The sequence below is a fragment of the Taeniopygia guttata genome, chromosome 7 (genome assembly GCF_048771995.1).
Source record: "Taeniopygia guttata chromosome 7, bTaeGut7.mat, whole genome shotgun sequence".
Taxonomy (NCBI): domain Eukaryota; kingdom Metazoa; phylum Chordata; class Aves; order Passeriformes; family Estrildidae; genus Taeniopygia; species Taeniopygia guttata.
The window spans coordinates 2,597,260-2,612,721 of NC_133032.1; the positions used below are offsets into that span (position 1 = coordinate 2,597,260).

Consider the following 15,462-nt stretch of genomic DNA (forward strand, 5'->3'; position numbering starts at 1 on the left):
ACAACTGCAATTTGTTTACAACAATTGTGTTATTTACGTCCCACACGTGTTAGGTTGCGTTACCTTTGCCACTCGGTGAGAATTATCCCCCTCACTTGGATGGTAAGTATGTTTATTAGCAACCTCAATTAAGGAAATATTTGTGCCATGTCCCACTGGGCATGGCTATGCTAATACTTCTCTCCCCTTTCCAAACCCGGTGTCTAAATCTAATTAGTTTTGAAAATCAACCCCATCAGGACAGTGGAGCTCTGCTGGCACTTGCCCACAGCTCTTGGTAAAGGTTGTGTTCCACTGGAAGGGTTTTATTCTGCTTTAGATCGCATGTCTCTTGAGTGGTGCCGAAAGGCTGAAGGCACTGAAGCCCTCTGCCTCGTGGGCTCGATGTTTTATTTGGGTGCCAAGACAACTCAGGTTGAAAAAATTTTTAAAATTCAGTTTAGACAGACAGGATGTAACTGCCTGCATGGGCACAGCACCACACATTCCACACTTCGGAACCGAAGGCAGCTTGGGTGAAATCCAAACAAAAAAGTTCTCCCTCAGTGCCCAGAAAATCCAACCAAAATCATACATGCAATGGTGAGGAGGGGGAAAAAGATCAGGATTTAATATCTTTATGCATGCAGAGTACAGGTTTTTAATTCCTTAAAGATAATCCTTCCTGTTGTGCTGCAAAATCATAGAATCCAAGGATGGTTTGGGCTGGAAGGGACCATAAAGCTCATCCAGTTCCAGCCCCTGCCACGGGACACTTTCCACTATCCCAGGTTGCTCCAAGCCCTGTCCAACCTGGCCTGAAATCTGTTGGTATAGGAGAAATTATTCTGTATTTTAATAATACTGCCATGATAACAGGTACAAGGTACCCTTAAGACCAGAGTGGGGTTTGTTTTAAGCAAAACTCACTGCTACTACCTATTTTTTCCCCCTAAAGAACCAAAAGATTGCTTCAAGCCTGGCTGTCTGCAACAGGGAGCATGTGGGACTTTCTCATTTGGCTTCCTATGGAAAACCACACAAAATCTGACAACTAAAGAGTTTAGGCAAACTCTAAAACAAATGAAAGTAAGATTTTTTGTAATAAGACAAATCTGATGAAGGAGGTAACTCTGCAATTTAGGGCAAGGCAGGGGTCAGGCTCTGCTCCAGGGAACAGAAGGAGAGGGAATGGCCTCAGGCTGGGCCAGGGCAGGCTCAGCTGGGACATGGATAGGGAGCTCAGGAATTGGAGTCCTCATCCCTGGAGGTGGCACTCAGTGCTCTGGGCTGGGGACAAGGTGGGCATCAGGCACAGCTTGGACTCGATGGGCTGGGAGGGCTTTTCCAACCTCAGCGATTCTGTAATGCCCTCAGAAGTTTGAGTCCTTCAGCTGGGATCCCACAGCTGGTGAAAATCCCACCCAAAACCTTATTTTTGCTGTGAAACAGCCAGGAGAGAGCAGCCCTTCTGATGGGGAAGCTCAAGCACAGAGTCCCCCCACGCTGGGGACCACTGAGACCTTCGGATTTCAGCATATGTATTTCCCAACCATCCGTAACCCTGCAGCTCTTTAGTGTGTAACCCTAAACTCCGTGTGCAGCGTGGGCTGCTGCTTCCCCATTTTGGGCAGACACAGCAATTCCTCTCCAGGCCTGGCAATCAAGGACACCTCACTGCCTCAGGCCCCCAGAGATGGAAACAAAAGTGAACTGGGGGGACCAAACTGAAATGACTTCATTACCTGAGGCTGTAATTGCCAGATGAACCCCCAATATGCAAATGGACCAAACTTATAAAAGTATTAAAACCCGTCGTCCATTTTTTGGGTGTAGCCCCTGAGGGGGCTTTGTCTGCCCAAAATGTACTTGAAGGCTCTTCAATACATATAACTGCTTTTATTCCCTTATTTTTGCCTGGCCTCTGTTTTTAGGCAGCCCAAAAAGGCACCACCATCACCTACCCAGAGCACAACTGCAGCACCTGGGCTGCACTTTCTCCCAGCTCCAGCTGAGATCTGCCCACCTGGCAGCACACCCAGAACACCTAAAAACACCAGGAGGGAGTTAAAAATGATTGGAGAGCTTTTCAAACCAGGGCTGAACCTGAGGGAAATTTTATTTGGTGTGTAAATAGGGGTGAGTGCCACTGAGCAAGCGTGTGCCAAGGACCAAAGCAGATTTGTTATTCTGGACTGTCATTTCCCATCATCATTCTCTTTTTTGAAGGCATAATTATCTAAACATGTGGTTTTTAATACTTACAATGCTCATTAACTCCACATTTGCATGTCTCACCATTCCAGCTCTCACACAAAGGCTCACGGTACCAGCTCACAGCTAAGAACATTGAACTTCCAGCTTTCAGGGGGATAAAACATCCAAAAATGGTACATTTGCCCAATTTTAGAATTTCATTTTGATGCTGTGTCTCAAAACTTTTTGGGCCATGGCCAACAGGACTGTGTTTCCATACCAAGGTGCCTTAGTTTGATCAGTAAGATAAAAGATTCCTCAAATTAGACAGGCCCTACAAAAACTAGATCTGTAAAACACAAGGGAATTCTGTGTATTTGCTGCAGTTTATGAACAGGTAAATAAAAATTCACAAGCTTCTCAAGCACTAAACCTGTAGCAACAAACATACCTGATCAGAGGTAAAATGGGGCTGGGAGGTATAAACAACAAATAGAAAGTTGAAAATTATTTAAGTGTCTTTGTGGAAAAAAGACAACTCCAAGACTTATGAATATTGACAGCCACTCTCTATCTTTTCATATTTTGCACTTCATATTTGAAAAGACAATTAAAGGATCAAACCAGCCATTTTAGCAGCTCTGAAAGGCAATAATTTTACATTTAGGCTGAGAAATGAAATAAAAGTATGAATTATAAATTAAAAAAAAAAAAAAAAAAGCTGCCTTAACAAGATGGAATAAAACCCCACTTTTGTTTCCTGTGCACACTTCGGCAGGGAGAGCCAGCAGCCTGGGCTGTAATTGTGCAAAAAAAGGACGGTGATATAAATCACCAAAGGTTAATGATCAGGATGTGAACAGAGGGACTTGTTTACAGAAATAGCATGCAATTTAAAATTTACAAGAGATTTAATGCCACCGCTTGGCAATCACTAAAATCAACAGCCCAGAAAACAGTGACATTAAGAAAAATATTACAGTTATAATCATTCCAAAATAAGTCAATTAGTGTTAGGGCATGCGCTTGCGATTACTTGACCCATTTGGTTTGCACTTAAGTGAAGAGAAAAAAAAAATCCCCCTCCTTTATAGCGAGATTACTGAGTTGTGACCTATTTTGCATTCCCTATTCCTTACACCATCCCTCTTCCGTGCTGCTGGAGATGGTGCTGGTGGGTTTTTTATTCCCTCCCTCCTCCTTGCTTGGTTTCCAAGTCGTCCTGACCTTTGACATTTGTAATAATAATAAAAAAATATATATAGTAAAAAAAAAAGTTTGTAATTGTGTTGTTTGAAGGTGGAGAGGGGAGCGGGGGGAAATAAATACATAAAATTCCATGTGCTATTATACAAAAGGCATGACGGCTGCCTTGGGTGGGGGGAAAAAAAAGCAATGTAAGTCAATTTGTGAACTTTGGCACCGGGTGACCTTTAGAAATACAACAATATCCAGAATTTACAAGCAAGAGTAGCACATGCAAATGACCCGGCAACTGTCTCGCCTCTGGATTAGAGCTGCAAAGAGCATTATGGAGAAGGCTTGCACAAAACAAATTAAGATTGTTACTTAAATGTCATGGCACACTATTGTATTTGGCTACAGATCATTACACCTGATACTAACACTTTTAAAAATCGTAATAACTTGGGAAATATTACATTGAGTGCCCACATGGAGAAAGGGAAAAAATATATATGTATCTCTTAAAAAAAAAAATAATAAAAGGAGAAAATGGGTTCCTGAAGTAATTTAAACATCACTACTCCACGACTAGAGGGAAAGGTCAAAATTTAAGTAAGCTGAAAGGAACATGAATGGCAAAATAAAAGGCACGAACAGAAAGATGAAAAGACCAAGTGGAATGACTCTGCAAACACGGGGTGGAAACAAACACGCATGCTTGGGGCAAATCTCATTTCCAGGGGGAAAGGGAGAGAGGCAAGGAGGGCAAAATTCTGGAGAAGTGGGTTAAAAAAAGGGGGGGAGAGAGGAGGTGTTTGTCTGGGACAGGTGGGTTTGTTACCTTCGGTGTTGGTGCTGCTGCTGCTGTAAATATTTCGCAGGCTACCAACACGGTTTAGTTTCCAAGCTTTGCGTTTGGCTGCGTCCAGAGAGCAGGAGGGGAAGAGAGGAAAAAAAAAAAAAAGAGAATAAAAATAAAGAAAAAAGAAGGGGAAAGAAGAAAAAAATTTTTTTTTCAATGAAAAAGGGGAGAAAAGAAACATCAAAAAGCATGTGAAGTAAAATACAAGCACAAGCCTGTTCACACGTGAAGAGCTACACACAGAAAATGCATACAAGGACCACTCAGCCCCTGCAATCCATGGCCAATTCAATGTGGAATTTCAATTTTCAATGTGGAAAACCTCATATTCAGAGTGATTTTTCTTTCAGTCACCACAACATGACACGATTTGAGAAGATTAAATGGATCTGCTATTGGAATAGACAAAGCAGACCAGTAGAAGTTAAAAAAATAAAAAAAAAGAAAAAGAAAAAAAGGCAGGAAGTATTTGTGTAGAAGATACAGGACTGGACAAAACAGCTACTGTAAAATGAGATTTACTTCACGACAAAACACAGCCAGACAAGAGCTCCTCTTCCTGCACAAGCCTGTGGGGATCACTTGGTGCCCAGAGTTCATCCTTAAACCTCCTTTTTACATCATCCCCTTCAGAAACTGAGGTGATGATGTAATGACCTTAAATCCTCATCCCAACAAATGTTCTTTGTAGCACTGAGCTCAAAGGAAGTAGAATAATAAAATCCCAGAATGGTTTGGGTTGGAAGGGACCTCAAAGCCCATCTTGTTCCACCCTCTGCCATGGGCAGGGATACTTTTCACTATCTTAGGCTGCTCCAAAATTCCTCCCCCACTGCAAAATCGAAGTGCTTATTTGGAAAGGAAGAAAAAAAAAACAAACAAACAAACCTCTCTTCTTTACAGAGAATAGCAACACCCTTGTTTTATTAGAATTGACCCAAACTTTGAGACCCTCTGAGCTGCTGCTTCACGATTAGCAGAAAATCTGGCTGAAAAGCACTCTGCTCCCAGGCTCATTAGGGGAGAGCTCATTTTCACCTTCTCTAGAATCTTTAAGACACTTTGCTTAGGCTGGGCTTCCTCACACAGGAACCAGATGGAACATCTGAGTAGACCAGGACACCCAAGAGCCACTGGAAGAACAGGGAACTGCTGGAATTCCCATGTCTGGAAGTGTGCAAACGGCATTTGGATGTGGGACAGGGTTTAGTGGTGAACAGGATGGCACCGAGTTGATGGTTGGACTCAAAAGTTATCTAAGGGACCTCAGACCCTTCTCCCTCCCACCACAGATGCCCCTCACTCTTTAGGACGTCATCCACACCCCACAACGCAGCCAGTACCAAGATACAATAATTTAAAAAATTCCCTTCAAAATTTCTTCCTGTAATGCCCCACAGAACTCAGACCAAACAGCTGCCCACAGGGAAAAGGAACGGTGACAAGAAGTCACTCCAGGCTTTAACAAGAAGCTCCATTTTCAGCTGAAGAATTAAAGCTGGAAAAGCACTGCCTGAACACCCCTGACTGTTAAGCCAGGTATGATTTGAATAAAGCTATCTGCAGGCTTTAATGCTCCATACTGAAAAGGAGGACTGAGTGTTCTAAGTGACATCATCAAATCTAAAAGTGTTTCCTTTGGGTGCATCCTTCAAGCTGGAAAAACCCTCATTTAAAGACCTGTTTAAGAAGTCTCTGCACTAGAGAGGCACAATTGCCCTGCAGAAAACTTGTTTTCCCTCTGAAACATTTACATATAAATAGGCAAAACCGAGGTTTGGCACCCCTCTGAAAGGGAAGATGGTCTCCAGTGCACAGAGACCCTTTCCCACTGCCTTTCCCATTTTTCACACTTTAATGGCACGTTTTGCGTGCAGGAGTGAACCTGCAGCCTGCTTTTCTATTAACCTATTGATGAAATAATCCATTTTAATGTGTTAGGTGTCAGGCCTTTCCCTTCCCTTTAAACAAATGGACTTTTTCCACAGAGATGCTGAGGCCCTGATACATCCACATGCATCCTTTGGCATCGATTAGGCTCCTGCCTGCTTCCTCCAGGTGCTCTCCTGCCTTTAAGGATTCAATAAGGGTTTGGACACTGCCAAGCAAAACCTCTGCAGGGTGATTGATGTGCCAGGGAGAGCAGAGCCATCCTACCCTGCCTGCTCCTGGAACTACACACTGCTGTTACCCACAAGCAGGCTGGAACAGGCCCCGTAGGTCATTATCTGCCTGCTTTGTCTTGCAATTATTTCCCAGCATATTCAGTTTGTCTGGTCTGGATTCACTTCCTGGTCCCCAGAGCAAACCCAACAAAAGCTCTTGTTGCCAGCTCCAGAGATATCTATATCATCTATATCTATATCTATATCTACATCTACATCATCCATATAATCTATCTATATAGCTATATCTATGTCTCTATTATCCAAATCTATTTTCTATATCATACATATATATATATATGATTGAGGTTGGGGTTGGAAACCAGCTGGGGTTTCTTTGATTATGTATATATCACATTTATGCTTAATCAAAGAAACCCCAACTGGTTGTCAGTAAAATGCTGTAAAAAATGCTTAATTATCTAACAGAAAAACTCCCCCCCCCAAAAAAAATAAAATCTTTAAGGCAGACTGATTTTTGAAGTAACTTCTGGAAGTGTGTTTTCTTCCTAAAGTGCCACCAAGAGGTGCCTCTAACTAAAGATTCCAGGAAAAAGAAAACCAGACAAACTTTCTCAAACCTCAAACATCTGGAATGAAGTTAACAACTCCCCAGCATTTAATTTAACTTTTACTAAAGTGGCAAACAGTATTGATCCTGGGATATTGAGGATCCAGGGACGCTGTGGCTGCCCCATCAAGATCAAGCCCAACATCTGATAAAACACCTCCATGGCCACTGAACCACCCCACAAAGTGCCACATTTACCCACATTTTGAACACTCCAGGGATGGTGACTGCACCACTGCTCCAGGCAGGCTGCTCTGATGCCTGAGCAGCCTTTCAGTGGAGAAGCTGTCCTTGTCCCGGTGGTGGTGGCAGCTGCAGCTGTGGCAGGACATCCAGCAGGATCAGGGGACACAGCTCATCCCTTTGCTGGTGCCTCTGAGCGCTCCCTGTGAGCTGAGCTGTCCCCACTGGTGCAGAAGCAGTTTTTACACTGGCACATCTCAGAATGAGAAGAGCTATGTTGGTACAGGAAGGAGGAAGGCAAGCTTCAGGACAGCCTTTTGTTAAGATATGGAGGAACTGGGAATCAATTAAACTTAATCACTCCCAATTAGCACCTCTCTTTGTATTTGCTCAGGCAATAACTTTACAGCTGTGAGCAGACAGAATTTCTGTGTATGCCTTCTTTAATGGGGCTGCTATTTATTCTCTGCTAATGCAGCTGCTTGTCCTGCCCGGTTTTGATTAGTCAGGTTCTGCAGTAAATATATTTACTACCACCATCATCAAGTAGCATTGTGTCCAAAAGCAGGAGGGGTTTGTAGGGTGTGATCTGAGGACACATCTGTTTATTACCTGGGAAGTTCTCTAAGGATGCTCAGGATATAACAGCCAACAAAACCCTGCGTTAACCCTTTCCAACCTGCTCCAATTCAGTCCTTTTCCATTTTGATAAGCAGAAACACCCTTTTATTCCTGGCAGAGTGTTCACATATACAGTCTAACCCTGATCACCTCCCTCCAGTGCTGCAGCGAGGCATTCCAGATGTGCTAATGTCACCTCTGGTCTGGCTGTGACAGAGTTCTGGGCTGATTAGATAAATACTCCTCAGACAGCTGATTAAAAACTGCCGTGGCCGCTCGGCTGCATGTCCGAGCCTGGCCAGCCATGTTGGAGGTGGAATTACATGAATTACATCCCTGGAGTGTGCTGAGCAGTGCTGATTAAATGAGGCACGCCACAGCCCTCAGCATCAATTATCAGAAATAATAGGATCTCTGCACCGAGGCTGGGGGTAGGGGGCTGGCGTGTCATGTGCTTCCCAGAGCATCTTCCCAGTGCCCAGTGCCAGAGATAAAACCAGCAGCACCCCAGCAGCGCTGCTCTGCTCGGGCTGTGCAGGGACTGAACACTGAGGAAAATCCTCCTCCCACAGCCCAGCGCAGCGCAGCTTCTCCAGGTAACACCTGCCCAGGAAAATGGCTTTATAAGATCTCGGGCTTCTGTGGTCAAGATGACTCCAAGATTGTAAAAAGTCTTTTCCTCCCAGCCCCGCGGCCAAAGAAGAAATTCAGATGCGTTGGTTTTGCTTCTCAAGGTTGTTTATTTTCTCTTATCTATAACATTCTTTCTCTGACCTGCTGAGCTCTGTCTAGCAAGTTGGATCACTGCATTCTACCTGCCCTCTGAGATGGTGTTTACATTTTATACTAAGAATTACATGTACTTTATGATTAATTCCTAATACCCATCACCTATGTTAGAGTGTGTGTCTCTACTCTAAACCAATAAAAAGTGTCACCATCACAGAGAAAGATGGAGGACAAGAAGAAGGAGAAGGACAAGACACACCCAAATTCCTCCATCTTACCTCCTGAACCCCATTCTAAAAAACCCCAAAATTCTACTTTTTCACCCTGTGTTACTTTAACTCAAACTCTTGTGACCTGTAAATCTTCACACAAAGTTGGCAGTTTTTTTCCACAGGCTAAAATCAAAGCCACAGGTGTTTTTGACTTTGTGCCAAGGGCTCCGAGCCCCCTGCCAGGTCTGGAGTCAGCCAAGGCAGCCAGAGGGGTGTGCTGGGTTCCCACAATAAGAGGCAGATGGGAGGCAAAGCTGAATATTTAGGGATAAATTTCGGCCCTCCCCCTGCTCTCCCTCAAGTTCTGCACCACATGGGGTTACATCAGGGGCAGGCTGGGTAGTTTCCTCCCTTCTGGGTTAGAACTTGTCCAACAAGACCCCATTCTCTGGTCAGAGGATTGAAATGATTTCACTGGGAGGCAGCTCAGGACATTCTCAGATCATGCAAATGTGTCTCGGTGACTGTGAAGGGGCTTGACACTGTCTTATCCTATGTGAAAGCAGAAATGACAAAAATTCCTCAAAAAAGGGTTAGAAAACCCCCAAAACAAACCCCAGGCCTATCTAATATAGATCTATACATAAACATGTATATCTGAGTAAAATCAACTGGATACATTGTATTTCAAGATCTGCCCAACACTACATTTTAAAATAAAAAAATGCCACAAAGTGCATGGATCTTATACCAAACACAGGCTCATAAAATGGTTTGGGTTGGATGGGACCTTAAAGACCATCTGGTTCCAGCCCCTGCCATGGCAAGGGATGATAAATACGTTCACTATTTTTCTATTTATTAAACCAGATTTTCCACTATGAACCATCTTTAAACACCTGAATGTGACCCTGAAGTTTCCCAACATTTCTGTTTGGAGAAGAAGGGATTATTATTGTGTCCCAAAATTTAAAAAAAAAAAAAAAAGGGGGGGGGGGGGACAGAAAATATATCATATGGCAACAGGCCTGAATATACCCTTTTTGGACTGCAGAACACTCAGAAAAAACAAGCTGATATAAAGTAAATTAATAAAAGTGCTGAGTTACTGAAATTTCCCCAAATACAACTCAAACTGTATGGTACAAAATCCCAACTCTTTCCTCTGCAACTGAAATCCTTTCCCATGATCTATTTAAACCCACAAAACACTCTAAAAGTAATACTTCAAATCATATTAATAGTTAATTACGTTTGGCTTCTCTTCAGCTTTGAACATTTCAAATGAAGGGGGAAAAAAATGAAAACACATTCATACTTCTGCTGGTGACAGGGGAAAAAAAGTTACTTTAATTAAACATTTCTAAAAAATGTTTTTAGTTATCTTTCCCCCCCTTGCAATATTTCTCCATCCAAACTTCTGCAGTAGGTAAAGGACCCACTCAATGATTTTCAGTGCCTTTCTAATACACTATAAACATACAAGATTCCAATTGACAAAAAGGAAATGGTAATTTGAAACATTTTTCTCAGTTTTTCATTATCTGAAGCAGAAAATTATGGCTCTTTTCTACACGCACACACACACAAAAAAATCCTTTTCAACCACCTAGAAAAATTGTCTTTTAATAAAAGCTTTAAATTATACTATCATATTTCAAAGGCAATGAACAGTTAAAGCAGCTAATCAAAGGTATAATTATTTAATGACTCTGACTCCTGCTATGTAACAGGCTGGAATGGCTTGGCTGTGATCAGCAGACCCCCAGCTCCAGCTCTGCAAAACAAGCTGGGAGCATTCCAGCCACCCATTCCCAAGGTTAGCTCCTCCAATTTTGGGTGACTTCACCAGGCCAGCTGAGCTATTATGGAATTAAGGGAATCAGTTTGTCACTGCTTTTTTTTTTTTTGTACACATCTGGACTAAAAAAAACCCCACAAAACTACCATAAGATGTTTTCATGCAGAGGAAACGAAAACATTTCCCTGACAAAATGGGATTTGTCAAGATCATAATTGATTTTTTTTTCTTTTACTTTTAATGCTACATGACAGTTTTCTGTAAACCCCAGCTGCCCTACTCTAGTAATTCAAATGTAAAACACCCCCCACTGCAAATGTGCTTATTGAAAATCTGTCTTAAATGCATTTTAATATTTTTATTGAAAGGAATCTTTATTAATTTACTCCAGGTGAGTGAAGCAGTGGGCAAGCAGAGCTTCTGAGTCCATTCCATTGCTTTTCTCACGTTTTTTACAACTGGGATTATGACTGGAGTAACATGTAATCACCAGGCCATAATTACCAGAGCTATCCAGGAGTGTACAGTGCACCTTGGCTTATTTTTGATTTATAACAGAGCAGTTTGTGCCATTATATCTGAGCCTCAACCCTAAATATGAATTTCGATTACACTTTTTTTTCTTGTACTAAATTCCCTTTTTTTTTTTGGCTACATAGCTAGATTTCACAGAATCACAAAGGTTGGAAAAGACGTCCAAGATTATCAAATCCAACATTTGACTCAATGTCACAAAGCCCAACAGCAGAGTGCCACAAATATTCATTTTTGGAGCACTTCCATGGATGGTGACTCCACCACTCCCCTGGGCAGCCTGTTCCGTCTGATGCAAGATATTGAACCCTCTGGAATTTCAAAGATATCCACATTTCTACCCAATTGTCTTGATCCTGGTGTCATGCTTGTCACCAGGATCATGGGAGCTCAGGTGACACCAGCACGGGGGTGGTGGAGCTGCCCCTCCCAGCGCTGCCCTTGGAGGGCTCCAGGATCAAAGGGGACACTACACCTGTGGCACCTGTGACAACAAACCCTGCTTGCTGGGACATCAAAACCACCTGGGCTTTGAGAGCCCTCCTGGCAAAGCTTCCACTGTCAGGGAGTGGCTGGGGTTGGAAGGGTCCCCCAGTGCAAGCTCCCTGCAAGAACAATTCTGTGACACAAAATGCACCTTCACTCAAGCCCTCTCAGAGCACTTGGAAGCAGCAAGAAAAAAGGCTGAAGAGGAAGCAGAATTTGGGAAAACAACCCACCTCTCATTTCCTGGAGATTTTTTGTAGATACAAGTGATGAAGAATCTGATTTTCCCAATGCCCAGGTTAGGCATCAGTGTCACTTTGATATTCCAGCTCTGACTTACTCTGAAATGTAAACTACTGAAAAGAAACCAGAATTACTGTTACCACCTCCTGTTTTGCTCACCTTTAATCCACATCATCCACCCTACTGCAAAAGGTTCACACTAGGTAAATAAAAACTGAGGTACACAACAACACACAGACCCCAAATTTGTGTATATCTAACATAAGCATGAGTTCTTTGTGACTTTCCACCACTTGTGAAAATGAGCAGGAGCCAACCTGCCAGTGTTTGATTATTTCTCTATAAACCTAAATTATCATGCCAAGACAAGGGAATCATTTAAGCTGGAAAAGACCTTCTGATCATCTCCCTTTTTTCCTGAGCTTCTACATCACCCTGCAGCAACAGAGCAGGAGACTTCCAGTTCCTTGCCTTGGCTAAATTGGAAAACACAGATCAGCAGACATTGGGTCCTTCAGTACAAAGAGGACAATCTGAGCATGGACGACTCACTGGAACTCTGAGTTTGGCAGAAATTCTTACCCAGGAGTGCACCCACAACACCCACAGACTCAGCTGTGTTAGCAGGAGATAGGACAGGTCACGAGGGACTGGTTTGAAACCACCAGAGGGAAATTGGGATATTGGGAAGGAATTGTTCCCTGGGAGGGTGGGCAGGCCCTGGCACAGGTGCCCAGAGCAGCTGTGGCTGCCCCTGGATCCCTGGCAGTGCCCAAGGCCAGGTTGGACACTGGGGCTTGGAGCAGCCTGGGACGGTGGAAGGTGTCCCTGCCCATGGCAGGGGATGGAATAGGATGGGCTTTGAAGTCCCTTCCAAACTGAACTGAACCAAACCAAACCAATCCAAACCATTTTGGGATAAATCTATTTATTTGCATTTCAGAACTTCTCAGAGCCTGCACAATTAAACAGCCACCTCGAATGGGACAAAGCAATGTCCCAGCAATGGGACAAAGCAGCACGGAATTCTCAAAAGGTGTTTACAAACTTCCAGTTTATCTTCCCAAACTCACTGCTCAAGTCTCAGCCTCTTTGGGGAAGGAGTCTTAACTCAGCCCTCTTCTTAGGGAGAAATTAGGCACTAAGACATCCAGTGGGAATAGAAAAATTCTTTCCAAGAGCAGAGACAACATTCTGTCTCCTCTCCATAGAGAGGGCATCATTCACAGGAAGTTTCTATCACCTATGGCTGTCTTGGGTGGGGCTCCTCAGATTTGATGTTAATTTGCACAATACCAGTGAATAATTTAAAAACCGTGAAGTTGAAGATGCTTGTGATTTGCTATTACCCAGCATCTGCCCAGATCTTTGCACAAATCCATCCAACTCAGGGTTGTGGCTGCTCTTACCCAGTGGTTCTCATCCCTGTAATTTGACTTTTGTAATTTGACTTTTTTTCCAAAAGCTGTGGTTGCTGGAAATCCCTGGGGAGCTGCTGTGGTTAGCTCTGGAACGAAGTTGAGAAAAAGAGGATGGGATTTGCTATTTGGATATTTTGAACATTGTGCAGGGCCTACACAAACACCACCATGGGACCAAGCCAGGAATTAAGAGACTTGTGCCAGAGTTGTGCTGCCTTTCACCTTTCCAGCAAAACCCTGGTTAACAACTCAGATAAATATTAAAGATAAATATTAAATCCTGAATTTATATCAGCTGCTGGTGTCACAGGCTCCCTCACAAGCCACAGCTCTGAGCTGTTAACTACTAACTGGCTCAACCACAACGCCTGTTACTGATCGCTTATTGAATAATGGAAGTGACACAACTGATAAAAGGTTTCAATCCTGGAAAAAATGATTTATAGTATTTCACTCCACTGGCACCGTTATTTGTGTGACAAATGGTTGGACAGACACCAGTTAATCTCCACACACCTCCAACTCGGATGTGGCAGCTCCTGCTGGAGCATCCAGGTAATCAGGTCCAGCTAACAATGCAGCCACGCTGGTGTGAGGGGCTGAATGCTGGCATTGCATCAAGGCTGAGCCCCAAATCAATTCACCCAGTGGATTGTAATTTTTTGGTGGTGGTGGGGGCAGGCAGAGCATGGCTGGGAAGAGGAGTATCCTATAAAAGCAGGAAGGGGCAGCTCAGGAGATTGGCCTCGCTCCTCCAGCGCAGAGATGAAATCTTCAATGTTTTCATCAGAAGGCTCCAGATCCTTCAAGGATTTTTCCTGATGGCCAAAGCTGAGCTGCAGCATCACCCACAGCTGTCAAGGCTGTTATGTTGCACTGTAATATCTCTGTCCACTGCAAATCCCACCTTGCCCTCAGCTGGGAGAGAGGGATGGGGCTGCTTTTGAGGCAGAATAGGCCAGAATTCCCCATCCCTTGAGAAATGAATGGAGTTTAAAATTTACAAGCAGCACATCAACCGCAGCTTTATCACACTGGCTGTATCAGCAGCATCCTGCTCCCTATAGAAGTCAAACCTCTTTTATCAAGCCACACCTTCAAAAGCAGCAAACCCCTCAGAGTGCTGAGCTACCAGGAGTCTGCATTATTCTCTCAGGTTACTTTTCAGCTTTGCACGCAAAATCTGCCATTGTTCTCGTTCAAAATATCATTTCCACGTTCATAAAAATCATAAATCATAAAAATCATGCCACCCCCTGCCATGGGCAGGGACAGACACCTTCCACTATCCCAGGCTGCTCCAAGCCCCAGTGTCCAACCTGGCTTTGGACACTTCCAGGGATCCAGGGGCAGCCACAGCAGCTCTGGGCTGTGCCAGGGTCTCCCCACCCTCACAGGGAGGATTTCTTCCCAATATTTCATCTAAACCTGGATAGAGAACACAAAGCCCCAGCAGATGAATCTGGCTGGCCACAGAAAGACAAAGAGCTCAGTTTGCACACAGGAGAACATTCAACACAGGGGGATAAGAAGACCTGATAAAGAAGAAGCAGCAAGAATTTTCTTCAGAAGGCTTAAGAGATCTCTGGAGTGGTAAAAACCCTACAGGCTGCACTCCCAGTAGCAGGAGAAATGCAGATGGAGTATGAAGATGACTGATGCCATGGGAAGCAAGGAAAAAAAATCCCTATTCACTAGTGCTTCTTGTGATCTCAGGTCTAACTCAGTGTATTTGCTCTTGAAAGATGCTTGTGATAATGTGGCATAGGAAATTGCCCAGCATTTGATCCCCTGACAATCTGCTGTGAAAGTCTTGGACAACTCTGTTACTTTGCCAATGGAAATTACTTTCTAAGCAGATCACATAGCAGCCTTCCAAGGATTTCACACTAGATCAGTATGAGGTTAAATAACACACAGATTCTTCGGGATCCCTTCCCTCTTTCCAACTACAAGCATAATATTCTTTTTTGATTTCTCCAGTCCTCTGCAACACTCCCACTGCTATGAGATCCCTTCAAAATTGTATGACCTTTCCACGTGGAGTTAACTTGCAGGTACAGAAAAAGGCACAAAAAAACCCCCACAACACACTAATACAAAACACTGTGCAATCAAATACAATAAAGGTTGATACAGATTATTTCCTTTAGTGGGCAGATCTGGACTTGCTTGGTGGGCAAGAACAAATGGGTTTGGTAAAGAAACAGAGCATGAAAAACCAGGTAAAACAAGGTGCAATCAAAAGAGAATTTTCATGAGAAAATCAAAGCT

The 15,462-nt window shown here is 43.5% G+C and overlaps 1 protein-coding gene across 13 annotated transcripts in view; it reads right to left on the minus strand.

Moving 5' to 3' along the window:
* AGAP1 (ArfGAP with GTPase domain, ankyrin repeat and PH domain 1) overlaps positions 1–15,462 on the minus strand; it is a 307,825-nt gene that overhangs the window by 51,204 nt on the left and 241,159 nt on the right. For 7 of the 13 annotated variants that reach the window (XM_030277040.4, XM_030277041.4, XM_072931918.1 and 4 more), the window contains one exon: positions 4,202–4,279. The exons of the other annotated variants lie outside the window; for them this stretch is intronic. In XM_030277040.4, coding sequence (XP_030132900.1) covers positions 4,202–4,279 — 78 coding nt within the window. The remainder of the gene's footprint in view (positions 1–4,201; positions 4,280–15,462) is intronic. 13 annotated transcript variants of the gene reach the window in all.